The sequence below is a fragment of the Cheilinus undulatus genome, linkage group 6, assembly GCF_018320785.1.
Source record: "Cheilinus undulatus linkage group 6, ASM1832078v1, whole genome shotgun sequence".
Classification (NCBI taxonomy): Eukaryota; Metazoa; Chordata; class Actinopteri; order Labriformes; family Labridae; genus Cheilinus; species Cheilinus undulatus.
The window spans coordinates 28145011-28168278 of record NC_054870.1 but is presented as its reverse complement, the minus strand read 5'-3'; the positions used below and the strand labels follow the sequence as shown (position 1 = coordinate 28168278).

The following is a 23268-nucleotide window of genomic DNA, read 5'->3' as shown; positions in this document are numbered from 1 at the left end:
TGATCTGGAGTTGCATAAAGAAGACCAAGAAAAAAAAAAACACATGCTGAATACATCGACCGGCTGTCAGTCTCCGTCAGTCCTCGAATCAAACACTATGACCAGAAAAGCAATGACTGACAGGACAAAGCAGAGGAAGAACTGACATGACATAAACCTGGATGCTTTGAGAAGGAAGGCTTGTAAGATAAAACATCAGGAGATCTTCAGCTGGACTGAAGTGAGACTATCAGAGAGAAGGGAGAGAAGACGAGAGCAGATCTAAAAGGACATAGACCCTTACAGGATAAAGAGAGGAACCAAACAGAAGAAGAAAAACGGGGTTGTTGACCTCTTGACCCAACAAGTGTCCATCAGCAACTTGAATCATCATGGACAAAGATACAGGATTAAATCTTACAAACGGCTCCTCACAGGTAAACAGCTGCACTAAATCATTGTCAGCATTTTGAATTCTCAGGTGTATTAGTTTCTGTGCTCTGATCCACAGACACCCCATTTAACTACTGCTAGATATTGAGATGTGTATGCTAAAAACAGTGTACTATTTCATCAAAGAAGGAATTTAAGAGATAAAGGCCTATTATTTATTATTTGTTCAACTTTAAAGCTCACATAATTTTTTTTATCTGGTTATGAAATAGACTGAGGTAATAATAATGCATTTGTGAGCTACAAAGGTAAACAAGATGATCAGTTCAAATATTGACTGTGTGTTTAAGGTTATTTGAAAATGAAACTGCTGCGGCAGGGTAGCTACCTTCTTTTCTCCGTCTGCATCCCCCTCCTCTCTTTCTCTTTTTGCTTTTTCCTCAATCACTTTACACTCCAACACAGCTTCAGCAGATGGTTCAACACGAGTCTGGTTCTGCTCGAGGTTTCTGCCCATTAAAGGGAAGTTTTTCCATGCCACTGGAATTTTGCTGAATGTCGCTTAGTGCTGACCTCATGGTGGATTAATGTCAGGTCTTTTAAGCAAAATACCAGTGAATATAGTCTAGACCTGCTCTCTTTGTAAAGTGATCTAAGATCACTTTGATTATGAATACCAAAGTTACACAAATACAGATTGACTGACTGAAAATGAACATAATAGCATGGTTTTTATAATAATATTTTCAATTCATTTATTAATAGCATTTTTACAATTTTCCACAAAAAAAGAGCTTCGATGGACATGTTTAGCTGGAAAAAAAATGCTAAAACAAACATACATAAAAAAAACAACAACAATACGTAGTTTTTTTGTTTGTGTTATATGTTTAATATATAAAGGAACATAAAAAAGGTAAGGACAAGGACAAATGCAATGCAATCTCAGAATTACAAAATTAAATACTGAAAACGCAGGTACAGCAAACAGCACATATGAAAATAAGGAATCTCTTCATTTGTGGCAATCCCATTTTTTTCCAATATTTCTCTCCCTTTTTCCTTTTGAAGGTGCAGTGTAAAAGTCCTTTTCTCCACACTGCAGATAGAGTGTATAATGTTTATGAGAAGTTTCACAGTTGGTTGATTCTTCTGAAGCCAGGATTTGGTAATTGCTTACTTACTTGCAACCATAAATATCTGAAAAAGATATGCATCAATTCTAACAGTAACACATCTTCGAGACGTAAAAGGCACCACCTTTCACAAGGAATGCAAAAATTGTTGAAAACCAAAAGACCCTAAAAGGAGCTTAGCAGTAGTAGTAGAAGTAGCATATTTAAAAAGTTCTTTTTAATAAAGAATCTGTTTTTTATCAGCATCGGATGTAGTAAGATGAATGATTTTCACAGTGAATGTTTAAATATGCAGGGTTTTTTACAAATTGATTTTTCAGCTTTTATTCATGATGCTTAAAGGGCTTGTTTACATTTGTTTTCATGGGTTGTCTTCTCCTTTTAACACATCCACATGCATGTTTAAAACACCTGCATGAATTAAAGCAAAATATAATGTTATGTTCATACATATCTAAAAAAAAAAAGAAAAAATATTAACTGTTGATAAATACAACAAAACTACTAGAAGTGTATATAAAAGAACTTCTTTTACTGCATAAACAGTATTGTATAATCAAGTAAAATGGACAGTGTGCAAAGTAGATTAATGGGCATCTAGAATTAAACGTTTTTTGCTGATGCCAAGGTTTACATAATGGGAAGGTTGGTGTCATTGTCAACAGACTCTGAACCCACAAATGCTCTCACGCAACTATTTGAACTTAAAAACACCAGAAGCAAGTGCATGTGGATAAACGCAGGTGCACGTGTTCTCACCGCTGACACATGATCACAGAATTTCACATGCACAAGGTGATTAATGAATAAAGGAGTCATTTAAATAGTCCAATAAACCAGTTGATAAAGCTTGAATATGAACATCCAGATACCATAGCACTAAAACGATAAGCATCTTAACTGATAAAGATTTTCTAAACATAAATTCAGCATGTTTTTGGTACAGGTGTTCCATACGGGTGCTTCAGAGGAGTGTTTTAGATCTGTCACGTTTTCAGAATTAATGCAATTAATTGTCAAACTGATGTGGCCGCAGATGAATTGTCCTTGCCTCTATGAAACTCAGTAACCTGTCTGCTCTTCTTCAACAGCATCAAGACACACAGCTGTTCTCATCTGAAGAAGACAGCAGCCTCTACTTCACCTACAGTGGAGGGTGCAATGAGCTTGAGGTCAGCAACCTGCACTATGAGGTAATGGATGAGTGCTCAACTCTTATATACCATCACCTTTAGCTTCTTTTTTCTTTTCATGAATATGAATGTCAGCACTGGATTTGTCCACCATGTATGTGCTGATTGGGTTATTGTGTGCATTTGCATGTGTTGTACTCAGGTGGACACAGCAGCTCAGATCCCCTGGTATGAGAGGTTGTCAGAGTTCAAGTTACCATGGGAGATAAAAGGAAACAAGCAGACAGCCATCAACAAGCTCAGCCTCCGGGTTCGCAGTGGACAGATGCTGGCTGTAATTGGCAGCTCAGGTGAAACATTCAGATTTTAATTCTGGACTATAGTGTCACATACAGTACTGTGCATAACTTTTAGGCATGTTTGAGCCAAAAATTTACACAACCCAGATCATTCTCTGGATGTCCTTGCATATTACCAGGGGCATTGGAAAATAATCTGTTGAAAAGATAACAAAATCTACACCTTTGGGGCAGCGTACTGTATAGATGTTGAGTGTAAACATGGTCTAGGGTACCGTCCAGGCAGTCAGTAGGGCTGCAATGAGCCCGTGGTCATACTGTGGATGTTCCAGGGGCCTGAAAGATGTCGTCTCTGGGTGTATCACCAGGAGTGAAATGGCCCAGACAGAAGAAATACTTTTTTTGCTTGACGTTAGCTGCAGAGCGTCAGATGTGTGTGTTGTCATGAGTTGAGTTACAGTCTTGCTGCCGTCTCCCCTCTCTCCAGTCCTGGGTTGTGGCACATCGGGCCCGTGATGAATCTTTAGCGTCCTACATCCCTAAAACTTATGCAAATGACTGTACAAAATGGCCTCTGTAAATAATTTCACCCACTTGCCTAGATGTTAAATGAAATGATCACTTTGTCATTCAAACTCTTGACTTATAACTTCTAGGCTAACTGAGTAACGAAAAAGCCCTCTTTATTTCTTTACACTCAAAGTGCATGAATTAGATGGAAAACGAGCTGGAAAAAAAATCACAGTTAAACTGCGGGAAAAAACAGGTTCCCCAAAAAGTGCCCACAGTATGAAAAAGGTTTTGATCCGTATATTGAGTTTCTGTTTGGTCGTAAGATCTTTTTGTTTTCTATCAGGCTGTGGCAAAACATCTTTGCTGGACATAATAACATGCCGTGATGAAGGTGGTACAATGAGGTCTGGTCAGGTTTTGATTAATGGAAAACCCAACACGCCTCAGCTGGTGAAGAAGAGCATCGCTCACGTCCGCCAAGACGACCGCCTTCTACCTCATCTCACTGTCCGGGAAACTCTTGCCTTTGTTGCCAAACTAAGGCTCCCGACCCACTTCACACAGGCTCAGAGGGACCAGAGGGTAAGGTTCAGAACACATAGACACATTAAGCATAATGCACATTTAACAAAATGAATGATTTCTTGTTTAAGACACCAAAGCAGCATTTCAAAATCTCTTTTGGAAGTTTCTCATTCTAAAATGTTATCTGTTAGATGTGTTGGGTTCATTGCCTGTTTACATTCCAGTAGTTATCCCTTATTAGGTCAGAAAAGTGAGGGACATGGTTATATTAAATCAAAACCAATGTGAAAGTAAGTTCAGGATAATGTTATCTATTTTATGAGGCTGTTATATTCTCATAATGTCACAGAAAAACCTCAAAGATGTTGCTTTTTTTTGGTTATGTAACTATTCTGTTATAAGTTACCCTTTTAACTTATTTGAAAAAATGCATTTTAATAAATGTATGATTAATCCAGATGTGTAATCCATGACACCATTTAACAGCAACAAAGCACCTAAGTCTTCTCTTCTTTTTCAGTCACTCCTGGTTATTCTTGAAAGGGTGCAATATTCAACTGAAGTAAAGTGGAACTTATCACTAAAAGGTTACATAAATTGGACCACAACCATTTCCAAACAGGGACAACTGGCATTAAATAGTTCCCCCAACAATTGTGTGAGTTGTTTAAGACAAGGGTAACCTGTGAAAAACATGTATCTGTTCTTTTTGTCCTTCTCAGGTGGATGATGTCATTGCAGAGCTGCGTCTTCGACAGTGCGCTCACACCAGAGTGGGAAACGACTATGTGAGAGGAGTTTCTGGTGGAGAGAGGAGGAGAGTTAGTATAGCTGTCCAGCTTCTCTGGAACCCAGGTGAGACAAGTCGAGTTTGTCTCTTTAGACTTTGATATAGCTCTCTTAATCCGAAACGTCACATTTACTGTCTTGGATTGTAACTGTAATCAGATAAAATACGCTCTGGTTTATAAATATCTAAATATATAACTGCATAACCCACAGGAAAGGAAAGAACAGTCAGAAGCAATGAACTTCAAGCATAGACATTTAAATGTTGCCACCTAAAGGCAAAGAAAGTGTTGTCTGTGTTTCAGGCTATAAACCTTATACTCAAAACATATTAGCTAGAACTGTTAGCCACCACAAACCCCTAACCACCACTGGACACAAAAGAAAACCTAAAGCAGACATTTAAATCCCCCATGTTGGAGCTTTTTATGAATAATTCAGCTGGTGCTTTCACATTTCAGGAATTTTAATCCTGGACGAGCCGACGTCAGGTCTGGACAGCTTCACAGCCCACAACCTGGTGATCACACTGTCCCGTCTTGCAAGAGGAAACCGTCTGGTCCTGCTGTCAGTCCATCAGCCTCGATCAGATATCTTTCAGCTCTTTGACCTCGTTGTTCTGCTTTCATCTGGTTCAGCTGTTTATTGTGGTCCTGCTCGTGACATGGTGCCTTACTTCACTGCATTGGGATACCCCTGCCCTAGATACTGCAACCCCTCTGACTTCTATGGTTAGTGTGTGTAGACAAATGTAACAGATTTCTTTATTTACTTTTTGTAAAACTCATTGTATCGGTGTTTGTGTTCCTGTGTCTATAGTTGACCTGATCAGTATAGACCGGCGTTGTCCGGAGAGAGAGGCCGAGTGTTTGGAGAGGGCCATGGTTCTGTCTGAGCGGTTCATGGAAAAGGTTAGAGACACAGATGATCACATGTGGAAACCAACTGGGACCACCACAGCACAGGCACTAACTGAAAGGTAACAGCATGGGTTTTTGTCTTTTTTTTCTTCATCCCCTTTAAATTCTTTTTACACTCATATATTAGTTCCAGTTCTCTCATTTGAACTTGCCTTGAATTACATTTTCTTTTTGTCTTTCTTCTAATGCCATACTTTAAAGACTACATACGTTTTTTAAGATGCAGGGTTTAAGCATCATATTTTTCACACCCCTCTTTTTTTCTATTTTTTAAAAAAAATAATGGACAGTTTTTATTGTTTTGAATCTAAAAATGCAAAAAATTCAATGTTAAGTTTTAAATTGTTGAGTTTTCTGTCATTGCTTTAACAGAGGCTCACAAGTTGTTGCATGCTTCCTTTGAAATTCCTGTCTTTGTAGTGTTTTTCTTTCAAAGGTCTTTTTATTATTATCATTTAAAGTTTACAACAAAATGCCAATATACAAGATGACACTTTTTTAACCTTTTTACCCCTAAAACAAGAACAATCATCTAGGCCACAAACCATCCAACAACAACATACAGTGCTTAACAAATTTACAAGACCACCTGTCATATTTGTCTCAGAGACCATCAAGCATCATGAAGTGCTTAATGCGGACTCTTTCATTTTCATTGAGCTCTCCATGTTTTACCATTTTGAACAGGAATGAGGGATTTCAAACCGAATTCACTCAAATTTGAGCCGGCTCACTGGGCTTCTCTGAGAAGTCAGAAATGAATCAAGCATAACATTCAACCACTAAAACTATTTTTTCTGTTCAGGAATGCAAGTAAATAACTATAATTTGACATATTAACCAAGAAATAATAATGTGCTTTACTGTTTTTTCTGTTTTTTTATAAATCAGTAAATTTGAAAATTCATGGATAACAATAATAATATTTTAGCATTAAAAATATCATTTGAGTTAAAGAGCTTCTACATATTGGTGTATTAACCATTGCAGAAACATAAAAAAATATTTTGGTAATTACCAATGCTGTTAATTTAGGGCAGCTGTGGCATAAACCTTACTTTGGGTGGTGGTCTAATAAATTTGTTAAACACTGTACAACAAAACAAGAAACAAATAAACTATTAGCCCCCCCCCCAACAAAAAAAACACAAAAAAAAACAAAAAACAACTAAACAACTAAAAAACTTTTCCAAATTACAGAGTGGTAGGTTAAACATGATATATTTTAATAACACAAGGATGCCCTTCCAATTAAGAGAACAGGTTGAGTTTAGTTGTAGTAAAATATTAGAGTTCTGTTTAGGATATTATGACCCCCCACCCACCCCAAACCCAAGTGGGACAAAGAATAGAGAAAGAGAGGAAGAAAAAAAAATGGAGAGAAAATGAGAAGGTTTAACAAATAACTGAACACAATATTGTGCTACCAAAGCAAAGCAATCACACATCAGTTCCCACCCCTCTTTTAATGCATGAAATACATATTTAGTTTTAAGATTTATGCTGGCGGCATCACCATAGAGTTATTTTCGCCTTGCTTTCTCCATTTGACATGAAAATTTGACCTTATAACAAGCAACTCCACCATGTTTCAAATGAACTATAGAGATTTTTTTTACTTCCATTGTAGTTTTTGAAACTACAGATATGCGTTATTGTTTTGGCTATATTTATTGAGAAACAGTTTCCAGTTTGGGGCTGCTCGGTGGTGCAGGGGTTAACGCCTCACAGCAAGAAGGGTTCTAGTTAGACTCTCCTATCTGACAGGGCCTTTCAATTTGGAGTTTGCTTGTTCTCCCTGTGTATACAGGGGTTTTCTCGCGATACTCGTGCTTCCTCCCACAATCCAAAGGCATGCTTCTTAGATTAACTGGTGACTCTAAATTGCCCATTAGTTTGGGTGTGAGAGTGACTGCTTGTATGTCTCAGTGTGATATCCTTGTGTGACAATGACAGCTGGGATCAGCTCCTACCTATTACCTCAATGTATGAGTGGAACAGCAAATAGATGGATGGATGGATGTTTTCAGTGTACACAGTATAAACAATTTAAAAGTCAGATTAACTTTTCTGGGGCCTTGAAACTAGGGCTGGGCAATTAATCAAAAATTAGATCAAATCACAATATGGCCTGCTGCAATTGTCAAATCGCAGAAGGTGCGATATTTCTTTAACCTGAAATTTGTGTAAAAATGCCAGTTTAAAATTTTTTTTTCTGTAGCAGAGATGTCATGCATTACATATTATGCAATCATTTTAGGGCCATTTTTTTAAGGATAGCCTACAAACAATTCTACTTTCTTCATTTTTGTCCTTTTTTCTTATTAAAAATTCATATCCAATTTGCAATACGAGTCAAAATCATCACAATCAGATGTTTTTTCAAAACTGCTCAGTCCTTGTTTAATCTAATATTGTGTTGGTTATAATATAGAATGATTTATTGCTTGTATTTGTTGGAAAATACATAGGATGAGGAACTTAAGGAATAATTGCTCATCAAATAGCAAAAACTGAGGGAAAAAAATTGCGAATAGATCATTTTCCCAAATAGTTCAGCCCTACTTGAAACTGTCTTGCACATGACCAAATATACGTATAACCCAGGTGACCTTTTCCTGCCCGCAGCCCTCAGGAGCTGAGCAAAATGAACAAAGAAGAAGTAATCACTATTTCAGAGAGAGAAAACAAACTGCCTGGCCGTCTTCACCAATTCATGATCCTCATCAGGTAAAAAAACAATAATCACACACGGAGGCATTAAAAAACTCTACAGGGACACTTCTAACTCTCTTCCCCCTTTCTTCTCCCTCAGGCGTCACATGTATAATGACTACAGAGATCTGGTCACTTTATTGGTTCACGGCTTAGAGGCGCTCCTCATGTCACTGCTGGTCGGTTGTCTGTACTACGGAGCTGGAGAAAATCGCCTGTCCATTCAGGACACCGTGGCTCTCCTCTACATGATCGGAGCTCTCACCCCATTCGCTGTGGTGCTGGACGTCATAGCTAAATGTGAGTAAAGAAAACACCAAAGTGGTGTTTCCATTTATGTGTAACTTCGTACTGATTGAGGACACTAAAGTTTTTGTACCATGGCAGACACGTATTTCTCCTGATGATGAACAAACCTGATTATAAAAAGGGCAGAACATTTTGAGCTAAAAATTAATCTAATTCAAAAGAAATTCAACTCCAAAACATAAGATTATGTACAGCACCCATGAAAAGTTTTTACCCCTTGAATGTTTTTCCCTTTTATTGATGTATAATTTAATCATGGTCAATATAATTTGGCTTTTTGACAAAAACCCCCTCTTGAAGTAAAAAATGGATTTCTGCAAAATAATTCCAATTAAACAAAAACATGAAATGTAAATTAAATGACTGCATTAAAAATTCACCTCCTTCAAGTCAGTATTTAGTAGAAGCACCTTGGTTACAATCACAGAACTGAGTCAGTGTGGATAGTTCTCAATCAGGCTTGCACATCTGGACACTGCAGTTTTTCTCCATTCTTTTTCTTAAAACAGAATAAAATCTGTCAGGTTGCACGAGGATCGGGCATGAAAGGCCTTTTTCAAGTTCAGCCACAAATTCTGTATTGGATTGAAGTCTGGGCTTTGACTTACCAACTCCAGAACATTCACTTTGTTGCCTTCAAACCATTTCTGAGAAGCTTTCGCTGTATGCTTCTGGTCATTGTCTTGATGGAAAATACTGTCAATCTTTTACTCAGCTGTAGTCTTCTTGCAGACTGAATAAGACTTTCCTCCAGGATTTTCCTTTTGCCCTGTTCATTCTACCCTCAACCATCCTTTGCAAGTCTTCTAGGGTTGTCTGCTGAGAAGCATCCCCACAGCATGATGCTGCCACCACTGTGCTTCACAGTGGGGATCATGTGTTTGTGGTAATGTGCAGTGTTTGGTGTCTGCTAAACATAATGTAGCAGATTGAAAGAATTTCTTAACAGTAGTTTTCTATCATAGTGTATCCTGAGTTATTCACAATCTGCACAGTGCTTGGTTTCTAGAGGGCGTGAAGTGCTTGATATATAATATTGTTATATTGAACTAAATTTATCAGAGCGTTATCAGATATTGAGATGATAGTTTATCAGCCTACCCCTTTACTGAGTTATTTTATAATCATTATGACAGAGATAGAAGGACTGCACTTGGCACAAAGCCACATTCATGTCAGGTCAAGGCCAAATGTTATGAATTTATTCAGACTTCTAATATTGAGCTGACTCAGAGTTACTGAATTCACTGTGGAAATATTACAGAGGACAGATGTACATAGATAACTACTGGGACTCCAATTCGCACAATATCACAGTTTAAATACATCTTTACTCAGCAGCCTGTGATCATTTTTGATTTAGCTTTCAACGAAATGAAGGACAGTTTAATCTCTAATGAAACCAGAGGATAAAATGTGTTTTTTTGTTATGTGTAGGTCACTCAGAGAGAGCGATGCTGTACCATGAGCTGGAGGATGGCATGTACTCAATCACCTCTTACTTCTTTGCCAAAGTAAGCCACAGTAATAAAAAACTGCTCCTCCAGCAGGGGGCAGTCTTACTCCATGTTGAAAACACACTTCAGCATGAAGTACAGTAGAGCATTGTTCTATGGTGCTTAAAAATAAAAGGAAGTTTGATAAACTTAATGCGAATACTCAATAATGGTTTAATCTTTAACCTTTCTTTGATCCTCTTCAGATCTTGGGGGAGTTACCGGAGCACTGTGTGTTCACCTTGGTGTATGGCCTGCCCATCTATTGGCTGGCTGGACTGAACGAGGCTCCAGAGCGTTTCCTGCTTAACTTCTTGCTGGTGTGGCTGATGGTTTACTGCAGCCGTAACATGGCTCTGTTTGTAGCTGCATCTCTGCCCACCCTGCAGACCTCGGCCTTCATGGGAAACGCCCTGTTCACTGTCTTCTATTTGACCGGAGGGTTTGTAATCAGCCTGGAGAATATGTGGCTCGGTGAGGTGATAGCTCACAAAAATATCTGAGTACTTTAAAATGAGATGCTGGTAAAGTGTGATGTTTGTGTTTGTGTTTACCTCCTCAGTGGCCTCATGGCTCTCTCACATCTCCTTCATGCGGTGGGGTTTTGAGGGCATGTTGCAGGTGCAGTTCAGAGGCAACGATTACATTTTCACCATTGGAAACATCACCCTCAATGTGGATGGCATACACGTGAGTTTTAAACACACTCAAGGAAAATCGGTGCACCAAACTAGAATAAGGGTTTGATTCGATTCGGTTTTTGAATTTTGAAATATTGAGATATTTATAAATGTTTGCTTGTATTGTACATAATGATTAAACTAAATGTCACACAGCAAGTGTGTTGATAAGAAAGACATGTAACCTGTAACCTGTAACCTTCTCTGTTTGTGTGTCAGGTGGTGGAGGCCATGGACATGAACCAGTACCCTCTGTACTCCTGCTATCTGGTCCTGGTGGCCGTCTGTCTATGCTTCATGGGGCTATATTACTTGTCACTCAGATTTATCAAACAGAAGTCCAGTCAGGACTGGTGAACAAATCTGGAACATGTTCCACCAATCGGAGCACTGCTCATTTTTAAAAGGTGTTTTATTTTGTAGCAGTGAAGAATTAATTAAGGTCCCAGTTCGACTGGTTCGACTGTGAGCCATGTTTTTTGTTGTGATTTTACCATTCTTGTAAGTATGCTTTGATTTGGAATATATGAATATATGTTTTTAAATTCACATTTGTATAATAACTTTATCATCAGATACTCCTTATTCTAATGTTAGAAAGAATCACCCTTGTACCACAGCAGGGTGTTAAAAATTCTTAATATGTGAAGTAATTTTACCATATGCTCTTGTACACACTTTAAGGTAGAATTTAAGCAGCACTTGTTGCAGTACCTCTGTCTGCTGCTGGGTGGCAGCAGAGTACTGCAGTATTCTTAATGTTAAAAAACAATTGTATTTCTTCCTCTCTGCTCCTTCTTGGCAAATGATTAGAGCACCACTTTGGCAGATATCCATCTGCAGCTTTTGCTTGTTCCCCTTTTCAATCTTTTTCTACAGCTTTATCTTTTGTATATGTAAGGTTATTAAGCTTAACAATGTGTGTGCCTGTATAGGAAGCAGTGGAAAAAAGAGCCGAGTAGAGATTTAGTAAGTCACACTCAGGAAAAAAAAGAGCTTGTACTTGTGTCCTCATAGATTGAAGATTATGTAGGCTGTGTTTTTGCTCTGGTGCAAAAGCCTGATAAATGTTTTACTGACATGGTTTAAGTCCAAATTAGTAAAGCATTAAATCAAATTGCTCCTCTTGAGCATGTTTATTTCTGTCATCATTCTGTCCGCTATCTCTGTTGCCTCAGCTGCATGCTGGAGTCACTCACAGATGTGCAGTTTTATAACTCTGAATGTTTTTGGTAAAGTGAACATCTCCAATATTTATTCTTCAGTCTGGCTAGTTTTAGAGCCACAAAGCCCCTGAAAGTTTTTCTTTCAATGTGCAGTCATGTAGGAATTACCAAGTGCATCTAACACCATAACTATAAGTAGAAAAGTTTGTTTTAATAGATCTTCTGTTTATATCAATGTTATCAAACAAAAAATGTCTCAGTTTGCTTTAGATAATTGCACTTACCTTTATTGACAGTCAGTTGTAAAATGCACTAAAAATAAGTCCTGATTTACAACAGTATAAGCCATGACCATGTTAATTCTTCCGTTGTCTAAATTTGTATCCAAATTAAGCTCTGCTGCTCAGTCTGACCCTCTGACGTCAATCAGAGCACGACCAGTGTGCGTTATCTAAGATTGACCTCAGTCAGGACCAAGAACAGTTTGGGTTATGTGAGGGAGGAAAATATGAGGCTGATATTGGAGAGCAGAAAGAGTTTTGAGCCAAAAAGTTGAAGACTGCAGATTCAGGTCAGGAGACAGAGCAAACAAGAGGTTGTGTCAGGGTAACACTTTTTCAGTTAAATGGTGTGCAGATGCTTTCAAGGGCTTTAGTTAGATCTAAATATCTTTGTTGTTTTATTTTTAATTACATGGTCAGGCATGTTTTAACCATTCTCCATTCATCCAGAGAAGTTAAGACATTTTCACCTGACATGGGCCTAATCACAGTGATCATATATCCCAAATGTATATCTCAATTAAAGCATGTTAGTGAAAATGCAAACACTGGAAATATGACTTTGGAGAAAACAGAAATCTCTGGCAACAGTTATTATTATGAGCTGGGTTTCTCAAACTCTTCAGCCCGTGACCCCCAAAATAAACAGGCCAGAGACTGGGGACCCCAACTGGACCTGAGGGTGGTCAAGCATAGTTAACCACAACTGTGCACATTTAAGAATAATAATCCTGTGCAGGCTTACATTTTAAGATTTTGATTCCAGCACAAATCTCACCAAGTGACCATGTTTTAGTTAAAATTTTTTACTAAATTTATGCATGTATATTTTTTTATAAAAATGGGTAAAATGTGCAATTCAAGATCATTTAAAGATATTTTTCATTTTTTGGAAGGCATCTGGTGACCCCTCAGTGGGTCCTGACTCTAAAACTGAGAACCACTGGAATAAAGAACAGTTTTATAAGACTAGATTGGTCTAATAAAGTTGTTCTTCAAACAATACGTATTGCTGGTAGGGCTGTCAACATTTGATTGATTAACACACAACATTGATTATTTTCAATAATTTCATCAAAGGGGGCAAAAAATGTGATTAATAAATATACGGTGATCAATCCCACTCTGATGCCACCACACAACTATCCAAGGTATCTCTGTAAACTTGATTGAAACTTGATGCTTTAAATTCTCTGTGCTCTTAATTCTTATAATTTTATGGATAACATCCATATTTACAGATCATCACCAACCTAGACTGACTAGTAAGTAGACGATCTGTGCTGGTCTCCACTTGTCCTGTTTCAAAAGCTAGTAGAGAATTTAGATGCCTTTCAGAAGCATGTCCTTTCTAATTGTTTTGTTACTATTAACTTTAAATCTACCAGTAATTCAATCTTTCTTAAAAAATGGACTTATACTTAATAATGGAATTAATAGGATTAATAGATTACAAAGCCTATAATTAATTAGATTTTTTTTTTTTTTTTGCTGTAAATATTTGTTTCTTTCAAGATTTTATTCATCCTCAGTGCACCATGGAAGTTGGTGAATTTGTGCCAGAAATACCTAGCCTATGTCAGGTCTTAAGAATACATTAGAAAACCCTTTATATAAACTGTTTTTTAATGTACTTAGGGAGAGTATGTAGTTGTATGCCATAACACAGAAACCAAAAGGAGAACAGAACAAAAATTAATTAAATAAATATTGCTGTGAACCTTTCCTGGAAGTCTTTTAAATCTTAATTAATTTAAAGCACTGCTCTGTCAACAAAACAAACTTAATGTATCAAAATTCGGAAATTGCAGAATTTCTGCAGGGCCTGACTTTTTAAATGTTGACTGCTGTTGATGTTTTAACATGCACACATTCTTTTAATATGTCGACTAATAAAGAACAGCTACTTTTAACCAACTGTTTTTAAGTACCATTGTGATGTTTTATTTTTAAATGTAATCATTCATTAAACTTTATGGGTTTTATTTTCACATTCAAAGGTTGCTGCTAGTCTTTGATGTTAATACATCCCATGTACAGAGGCTGTTGTCGCAGTGGGCAGCCTGGGTTTAAAACCGGCCTGTGGCTCCTTTCTAGCATGTCATTCTCCACTCTATCCTTATTTTTTATTCTATTTACAGTCCTATCCTATCAGAATTAAGACATGTTAGCCTTATAATAATAATAATTAATTAATTGTGGCATGATTATGGAAGATTTTTTAGTGATTTTTTCCCTTATGTCAGTGTCTGTGGGAACTCTATTTTTAGTTTGTTTTTGCAACCCTGTGGATAAAGTCACCTACTGTCTTCTACCTTACACCATCATGTACTAATATGGGGTTCATTTTGTACCACTCCTCAGAAGCCAATATATTATTCAGTATGAAACACTGCTATGGAAATGCAAACAAAAGCTCTTTTGACCTGTGCACTCTAAATAACTTAGGAGGAACTGCTATTTTGCTGATGGTCTAGTTTTCTTTTGTAGCTCATATAAAGGCATTTTTTATGAGCTTTAAATGACCATCTAAAAACTCCTCACTGGATATTTAAGCCAAGTGGCCATGTGGTGTTGATGCATGAAATAATAATCAAAGTAAATTTAAAAAAGAGAGGCCATAAATGCGATTAAATGTGCCATTTTTTCACCAATGAAAAATAAAAGTACAAATAATTGTGGAATTAAAGCATCTTAATATTCTGAAAGTCTTCCAATGGATGAATTATACACAACTAAAAATGTGTAACATCTTAGAAAAGAAAAACACTTAACTGAAGTCAGTATTAATGTGTTGGTTCTATCTTAACTTTAGCAGATCCTTTCTGAAAATCCACAAAATCATCTTCAAAAACAAAAACCACAACACAGAATTCAGATACCCAACATCATTTATTAGCATAAATACTTCTGTACATTTCCAACTTCCTCTCCTTCATTAACATGATCAGTGGAGCAGAAAACAGACATCGAACAGCTATAACAGTACTCAACATTTTAGCTCAAACAACTCATATAAAAAAGGATGGAAGGAACAAAGGATGAAGGAGAGGACTGGGGTCTTGGATGGAGGGAAGATGAGACAAGGATGCATCTTTACTCCTCAGGGCTCTCCTGGGTTTTGGTGGTTTTTTCTTTCAGCTTGTTTGCATAAAACTTAAAGGACTCCTGCAAAAAGAAACAGAGCATTTAAAGTCAAAAACAAGACAAAAGAGGACATGCTCACCTGCTGTAGAGTGAGGTGTGTGTTTGTGTGTTTTTGTTTCCATCCTTGCCAGTAAGCAGCTGTGTAGCCCTCCTGGGTCTGTCTAAATAGTCTCCAATCTCCAGCCAGGTTGTCTCGTTTCATCTCTAAATCCCCATTAATACACAAATAAGGGATTTGTAGTTCACTCCCCAAACACACTTTCGCTCTCTGCCTCTGTTTGGGCTAATTAATCAGCGTTTTGATCCACACAAAGTGTAGTTCTGCGTGTTTTTTTTAGGAGGGGCGAAGGTGAGAGCTTTTCTGCAGATTACAGCGGCTTCTTACAATGTATTGTTTTCTTTTTAATGTAGCAATTACTGCTGATAAATAGCTGTGTTAACTATGGGAGTGTAGAGAGGGAGATCCTGGCAGGGGTTTAAAACACTTTCAAATGGGTCACTCTACCCTAATTACAAAAACATGTTTTTCCCACTCGATTTGTTTCTTTTTGCCCAGGTTTGGAGATATCTGCTGAAGATTTGTACCTTTAGACTGTGGATATAGATGCTATTTGTGGTCCTTCAAGAAAGAAGTTAGTGAAACTCAACCACAGCATTTTTTCCAATAACTGCTCCCTGAACCTTTTTTCCAACAGCAACAAAACTCCTAAAAAATTAAGTGCAAGCAAGCTACATGTGTAGAGACTTTAATCAATGACTTTTTCAATGTATTTGCTAATTTGTTTGATTCCTGCATTGTTTATTGGATCAGTGTTCAACATTCTTTCCTGTCTTCCCTTGATGTTGTATTGCAAGCTACTGGTTCAACATCTTTTTCCACGAAAAAAGTCGGAACAAGCGGAAGTATGAATGCAGCAAACTACATGAATGTAAAGAAACTGCTAGTTATTTTTACTGTTAGCCAACAGGTTCTTGATAAAATGGTAAATGGTCTTGAGCTTGGTCACACTCTCCACATTCATGCTCAGTAAGGCTGCCAAGTAGAGTGGTCATTGGTACTCACACCCCACTGATGCATCAGTGAGAGCAACTTGGGGTTAAATGTCTTGACCAATGACACACTGACATGCAACTGTAGGAGCTGAGGACCATCTAAGCCCTACGCTGACTACTGAGGCACAAACACCCTGCCACAGTTTGCTCTTTTGTTTTGGAAATGTCTAATGCCATGAAGCATGGATCTAAAGGCACAATTTGCCGTGAAATGTCATTAAAGTGTCAGATCCTGCCGCCAGATTGCTCCTACCAACTTTCCTCTTAATGAGATTGGTGGCACAATTAGTTTCCTCATATTGTTGCATAAAGTTCTCTAGTCGGCTCAACTTGCTCTGAAGTTTTATGTGCTTAAGTTTCCCTTTCATGAAGCATGAAATTACTGCAATCCAACTTCCCCTAAATACATGGGATGAGGTGTAAGTGAAACTTTTTAGAGTGGCAGACGTGTTGGCAAATACAAGAAAGAGAGAAGGGGGAGAGATGCTACTGCGTGAAGAGAGGAAAGGGATGAAGATTACATGTTTCAACTGAATCTAAAAGATATGATTATATTATTACCATAATGACTGTATATTTAGGTCATTATGGTAATATTGAACTCTGTGACCATCTGTCTATCAAAATGTGAGCTGACACACCCACACCATCCTGAGAAATGGTCTAAATCAGCGCTCCCCAGGCCATAGACCAGTTCCGGACAGAGAGAATAAATAACTTTATTTATTGTCCGATAGATGTTTTATTCTGAAAAATGACCAGATTCCCTTCTGTTTAGTCATATGTCTGTGCCTTTTGACCTCATGGCACATGTCAAGCTGCTTGCTTCAGTTATGAAACCTAAAAATGAAGCCAACAGGCTAACTAAAATGAGTGAGAAACAACTTTCATGGGAAAGCTTCTTTGCAAAAGGGAAAAGGCTCAATGAGGAGACAGAAGTAGAGTCTACCATTGCCAAGAAAAAGAAAGCTGCATTTAAAGGACAATACCAGTCCTATTTAAAATATGAGTTTATTGTTATGGGTGTTTCTTTCGGACCCAATGATTAGGCCTTATGGTGAGTTGTATTTTTTCTGCTGTTTAACTCATTCAATTTTTGCACATTTTGTTAAAATGTTGTCTTTCTCGAAACCAGTTTGTGGCACATAAAAGATTGGTGATCCAAACTATCAAAATAAGCTGTTTAAAACAAGGTTTTCTCATAACCCTGGATATCCCTGGGATTTAAAATCTTATTTACAAAGACACTACAAACATTTGTACAATACTTCTGATTCTTCAGCAGCCATTTTGCTGATGACTGACAAAAAAATTGCTGGAAATTTTCCATAACACTTGATCTGAAGTGTGCCTCTGGGAAATCTCCATTTAAAGGACCATGTAGCCCTTGCACTTCACCTAACTTCTCTTTTCTATCAAGCATTGGGACACCCAGTCCATAGACATGAAGGCTAAAGGTGAAGCAGGGCAGGAAGCGGGTTGGCAGAAGAGCAAAAACACTCTTTCTGTTACAGAAAGCTTTTAGTGTTGCTGTCTTCGCTTGTTTTAATCAAGAAATGTCCAGTTTTGTCTAAGTGCTACTGTGATTAATTCAGAGCTAATCGCTACACGAGCAGCCGTTGTACACAAGCATTGACAGAAGAAGTTACCCTTTCCCCCTCAACTATCACATAGTCATGCCAAAGCAGGTCAGCAGAGTGAAAACATCTTTCCCAACATGAAAAGCTTATAGGGTTGTTTTATTCTTTGTAGTGGCCTAATTCTGGTTAAACAGAGGCCATGCTAAAGCTATATCTGAGTATTAAGAGCGGTGGAGGCAGCCATTAGAGGGCTTTCAGCACAAGTAAACCCCATCGATAGCGCAACTCTGTATGTATGGCTCTAGTTAACACAGTGGAGGCAGCCATCACTGACAGCATTCAGTACAAGCAAACGCAACTCTGTATTGTAAGGCTTATAAATTAGCGTCACTCAGTCAGGCAGTTACTAACTTAGTAACTCACTCAAACACAGACATTGCCATATGTAGGGCTGACCTCAGCGGTCAGCCAAAAATTAAAAGTGACCATCTTTCTTTAAACATTCGTTCATGCTACTTAAAAGCAAAATTGTTGCTTTTCAGGGAGGAAAGCTGCTGATAAAATGTTCTCATCAGTCTGAACACTGTAGATGTAGATCAGTGAGGGAGTGAGAGAAAGGTTCCTATCTCAGACTTATTTGTAGAAACTTTCGACTATATTCACCTTTCCCTCTCCTTGTACCTCCTCTGGCTCTGCTTTGCTTATAAAAGCAGCCATCACTTAACTATCCTGACACTCAGTGAATAATGCAGCAGCTCCTCCACCTTCATCCCTCTCTCTCCTTCTATCTTTACACTGCAGGTGAGTGATGTGGAGGTAAGAGGTGGGCTCCGGTCTACACCTGCCTCCAGGGGACGGAGCACCAAAGTGCTGGGGCTGAGAGGGCCAGGTGTGTGTATGTGTGTGACTTCTCTGCCAAAAATAGGGCTACATCAGCTTACAAAATGTGCGATGTGCTGAAACGCTCAAAAACACTAGGAGCAGGGAAAAGAGAGCGGCGATTGCAGTGACACCATCTCACTTACGCAATAAATGTACTCTGTGACTGTGGGCAAGTTTCTGACACACACAGAGCTACAAACGCGGGGAGGCTAGCTGCAGGCGTGTGTATATTCAGCTAATCTGTGCATGCTGACTGCTCTGTCACATTCCTATGGCACATTCACACAATGGCAAACGCACACAATGGCACACATTAGGGCACCAGCCAGATCACTGCCAAAACTAGTGAGGCTGCTTTTATTGTTCACAGATCTGTTCTTAGTATTTCTTCACTAATGTGTCCATATGGAAACACTGTTTTCAGAGTGTGTTTCAAAGACAGCATCATGACAAAGGGCTGCCATCACTGCAAAGACATTCATATCAAGTCTATGATGGCTTGATTCTGTTCTTGCCTCTGCAACTCCTCTGTTTCTACCTCCAAAGCTGACATTCAAAGTGAGGGTGAAATGCCATAGGGGCTTATTATCATGCCTTGAAACTGCACTGTGAATCCGTTCTGAATACTTCTGGGTTTAAGTCGTGCCAGTAGAGGATTTATTTTTAACATCAAACATATTTTTAATATGTTTATGTATAAAACCTGTTGAAACTTCAGAAGATGCACTTTAACCCGTTGTCTAAAAGTTGAGATGAAATGAGACATGCCCTGTCTGACAGCAAGAAACAAATATTTAACACCTGTCTTCAGCTGCTGTGTTACAATAGGATTTTGTAACGTTTATGGGCCTGTAGCCACTGAGCAACGTCTGATTTTCTACTCAGAGACCACAATGTTCAGCCTTTTCACTGCTCAGCGTCCTGACGCATAAGTGACTTCTGTATTAGCTGAACACTTCTGTGCTCTCAATTGAAAATATATCATCATTTTGCTCATCGAAGTAACTTCTCCCTCAGTCACCAACTAACATCAAGAGGGAGCAGAACTGAAAATATAAGTTTTGTCAACAACAATCTGCTGATCTGATTATTTTTAGAACACTTTAAAGCTATCAAGGGAAGCTTAAGTGCCACAGAATAACTAAGGACATAAAACTGATTTATGTAGCACCACAAAACAGAAAAAAATGGTTTACTAATGAAAGAAAAAATTCAGAATTTCTTGCTTTGCTCCACAGATGGAGTAACAGATGTTGAGGGTGCTGCCAATGCAAATAAATGCTGTCAGTGGATACAGGTTCCTAAATTGACTAGCCAAATTAACTTAGGATTCTTTGTTTGTTGAAGTTGTTTATCCTGAAGAACTGTTACTTACAAGGGGGAGTGAGCACTTGAGTGAGGACTTGTTTCCTCTTGAAGCAATAACAGATATAGCAATAGGACAGAAAATGTAAATATGTCAATACATTAAACACTTATTGGCATGTGTTTCTGTGTAAAAACGCAAAGGGGAATAGGGAGTCTTTGAAAACATCTGGTGCAAGAGAAGCTAACTTGGATAAAATAATACTAGAAGATATCCACATATATTTTTTAAATTCCTCTATCCTTCATTATTGTAACATCAATGCTGATTTCTGTACACCTGCAATTTTATTTGATGTAACGCTTTGCTGTCAAAGTGACTTTAAAATTAAAATGTATATTTGTCACAACATAAAAATATTAGATAAAAAATTAAAAACAGAAAAATCACAAAACATCCCCCAGTTAAAGCATGACATGCAATGTATTCAGAAAGTATTCTGACCCCCTTCACTTTCAATTTTGTCATGTTGCAGCCTGATACTACAGATGAAAAAAAAATTCTCTCATTAATCTAACTTAGTACCCCCTAATGACCGAGTGAAAACACAATTTTGGAACTTTTAACCAAATTATTAAAAAGAGAAAGCTGAAAAAAATCACATTGACATAAGTACTCCGACCCGTTACGCAGTACTTAGTTGAAGCACCTTTGGCAGCGATGACTACCTTTGGTCTTTTTGTCTCTGACACACCAAGCTTTTCATACCTGGATTGGGGGATTTTCTGCAAATCTTTCTTGCAAATCCTCTCATGCTCAGTTAGGTTTGATGGGGACTGTTGATGTACAGCCATATTCAGGTCTCTTCAGAGATGTTAGATCGGTTTGAAGTCAGGGCTCTGGCAAGGCCACTCAAGGACATTCACAGAGTCCCTAAGCCACTCCTGTGTTGTCTTGGCTGTGTGCTTAGGGTCATTGTCATGTTGGAAGGTGACCCTTTAGCCAAGTCTACGGTCCTGAGAACAGGTTTTAATTGAGGAGATCACTGTACTTTGCTCCATTCAGTTTAAACTCAACACTGGCCAGTCTGCCAGTCTCTGCTGCTGAAAAACACCCCAACAGCATGATACTGCCACCACCATGCTTATTGCTGGGGTGAGATTGGGTGGGTGATGAGTGGTGGCTGGTTTCTTCCAGACTTAAAGCTTAAAATTGAGGCCAAACAGTTCAGTCTTGGTTACATCAGACAAGAAAATCTTTCAGGCAAGAAAATCTTTCAAGTCGGAAAGTTCTTCAGGTCCTTTTTTGTAAACCCCAAGCAGGCTTTTGTGTGTTTTGCACTGAGGAGAGGCTTCAGTCTAGCCACTCTGCCATACAGCCCAGATCAGTGGAGGGCTGCAGTGATGGTTGTACTTCTGGGACTTTGTCTCATCTCCACACAGGATCTTTGGATCTTTGTCAGATTGATTTTGGGTTCTTGATCACCTCTCTTACTAAGGCCCTTCGCCCTGATTGCTCAGTTTGGCTGGGTGGCCAGCTCTTGCACAAGTCCTAGTTGTGCCAAACTTCTTCCAATGAGAGTTATGGAGCCCACTGTGTGCTTGGGAACCATCAGAGGAGCAGACATTTTTTGGGGTACCGAGTATACATTAATGAGGGAAAAGATTAAATCAAACTACTGCAGCATCTGGATACAACAGAAAAAAATGTAAAACAAGTGAAGGGGATCCAATGTTTGCACTGTAATGCACTGTATTTATGTTATGCAAAAATGGTATTCTATCAAAAATATGCCATTGGAGACTGTTGGCTTAACAAAACAGGTAATTTTAAAATGGCATCTTAACAGGCTGTGTGGGTGTCACTTTACCTAGGAAATAGTTTGGATACTTAACTCTCGTCGGTCAAAATTAAACACCTGTATAACACCCTCTAAGAGAGGGGTGTCATTCACATTTGCAGCCAAGAGTATGTGTGGCATTTCTTGGCATATGTGGACTGTGTGTGTGTTAAAGAGTGAAAGAAACTCACAGGCGGTTCAGAGAAGGGCGCCGTCTCGCCTGCACTGCGGTAAAGCACAGCCAGCCGTTTGAGTGACAGCTCGTCTACAACCATCCCCTCATTCTGCATCTTCTCGTACAGAGCTTTGGCTGCTGGTAAGTCCTTATCCATAACTGCCAGACGAGAGGAGGATAGAGAAGAAATAGTCAGAAAACCAGACATGGGATTTGAATGTAGACAAAAAGGGTAAAAAATGTGTACTTGCAAGAGAAAAATGTTTTATGTTGATGCGATAATCCCAGCTTTCAGCTATTATTAACCTTGTGGTGCATGCAAACACCTGAGATCTTTGACACATGCTCCAGTCTTCTTGTATTCTTAATTTTTCCCTAAATAATACACTTTTGTTATTACTGTTTTTTTCTTTAGTTGTATTTTCTTTTAATGTAGTTCTGTTACTGAACATATATTAATGAAAATATTACTATAAAGGCCAAACTAGAAGAAAACTGAAAATTAGCAAAACTAAAAACTGTTAAACTCCAACACCCTGATCAGATGAAATAATAATAATAATGATAATAATTCAATCTTCATCCTTCAACACACCATATGTAGATTCAACCACCAGGGGGCTCCTAATCAAAACAGTAACAATAGATGACAAGTAGAGACATGCTACCCAGCTTTGTATAAAAACAGCACTCCTCACAGTGTACAGTAAACTAACAAACTAACGATTTGTTTTATTCATGATTTTTACATTATGAGGAAGAAAAGCTGCTAATAATGGCTTTCTTGATTTGTACAGCGAGCTATTCGCAAAGCAGTCTGGGATTGCCTGCAACAGGAAGCAGGAAGGGCCCTTTTAACAGCTTTTCGCCCTCATTATATGATATTCATCCATGAAAGCAAAATATTGGCTTTCTGGACAGAGCTGCTTTGGTATGGCCACAACAGTACAG

General features: G+C 38.3%; 2 protein-coding genes across 2 annotated transcripts in view; one reads left to right on the top strand and one right to left on the bottom strand.

Annotated features, from left to right (window-relative positions):
* Positions 1-87: 87 nt before the first annotated feature.
* Positions 88-14242, top strand: abcg8 (ATP-binding cassette, sub-family G (WHITE), member 8). Its single transcript, XM_041788924.1, has 13 exons — positions 88-416; positions 2600-2701; positions 2844-2991; positions 3797-4035; positions 4701-4833; positions 5229-5498; positions 5587-5746; positions 8316-8417; positions 8503-8702; positions 10149-10225; positions 10414-10681; positions 10770-10897; positions 11107-14242. The coding sequence occupies exons 1-13, from the start codon at positions 372-374 to the stop codon at positions 11242-11244; spliced, it is 2010 nt and encodes a 669-aa protein (XP_041644858.1). The 5' UTR covers positions 88-371; the 3' UTR covers positions 11245-14242.
* A 965-nt stretch (positions 14243-15207) lies between these two features.
* lrpprc (leucine-rich pentatricopeptide repeat containing) overlaps positions 15208-23268 on the bottom strand; it is a 103471-nt gene continuing 95410 nt past the window's right edge. Inside the window, exons 37-38 of the mRNA XM_041789450.1 lie at positions 22334-22476; positions 15208-15502 (exon numbers count right to left, since the gene is read on the bottom strand). Coding sequence (XP_041645384.1) covers positions 15431-15502; positions 22334-22476 — 215 coding nt within the window. The 3' untranslated portion in view covers positions 15208-15430. The remainder of the gene's footprint in view (positions 15503-22333; positions 22477-23268) is intronic.

Bases quoted from the DNA above. Each gene is read 5' to 3' on its own strand.
- abcg8 (XM_041788924.1), top strand. From the start codon at position 372: ATGGACAAAGATACAGGATTAAATCTTACAAACGGCTCCTCACAG. The intron at 2,992-3,796 runs GTGAAACATTCA...GTTTTCTATCAG, and splicing joins GGCTGTAATTGGCAGCTCAG to GCTGTGGCAAAACATCTTTG. The intron at 10,682-10,769 runs GTGAGGTGATAG...TTACCTCCTCAG, and splicing joins CCTGGAGAATATGTGGCTCG to TGGCCTCATGGCTCTCTCAC.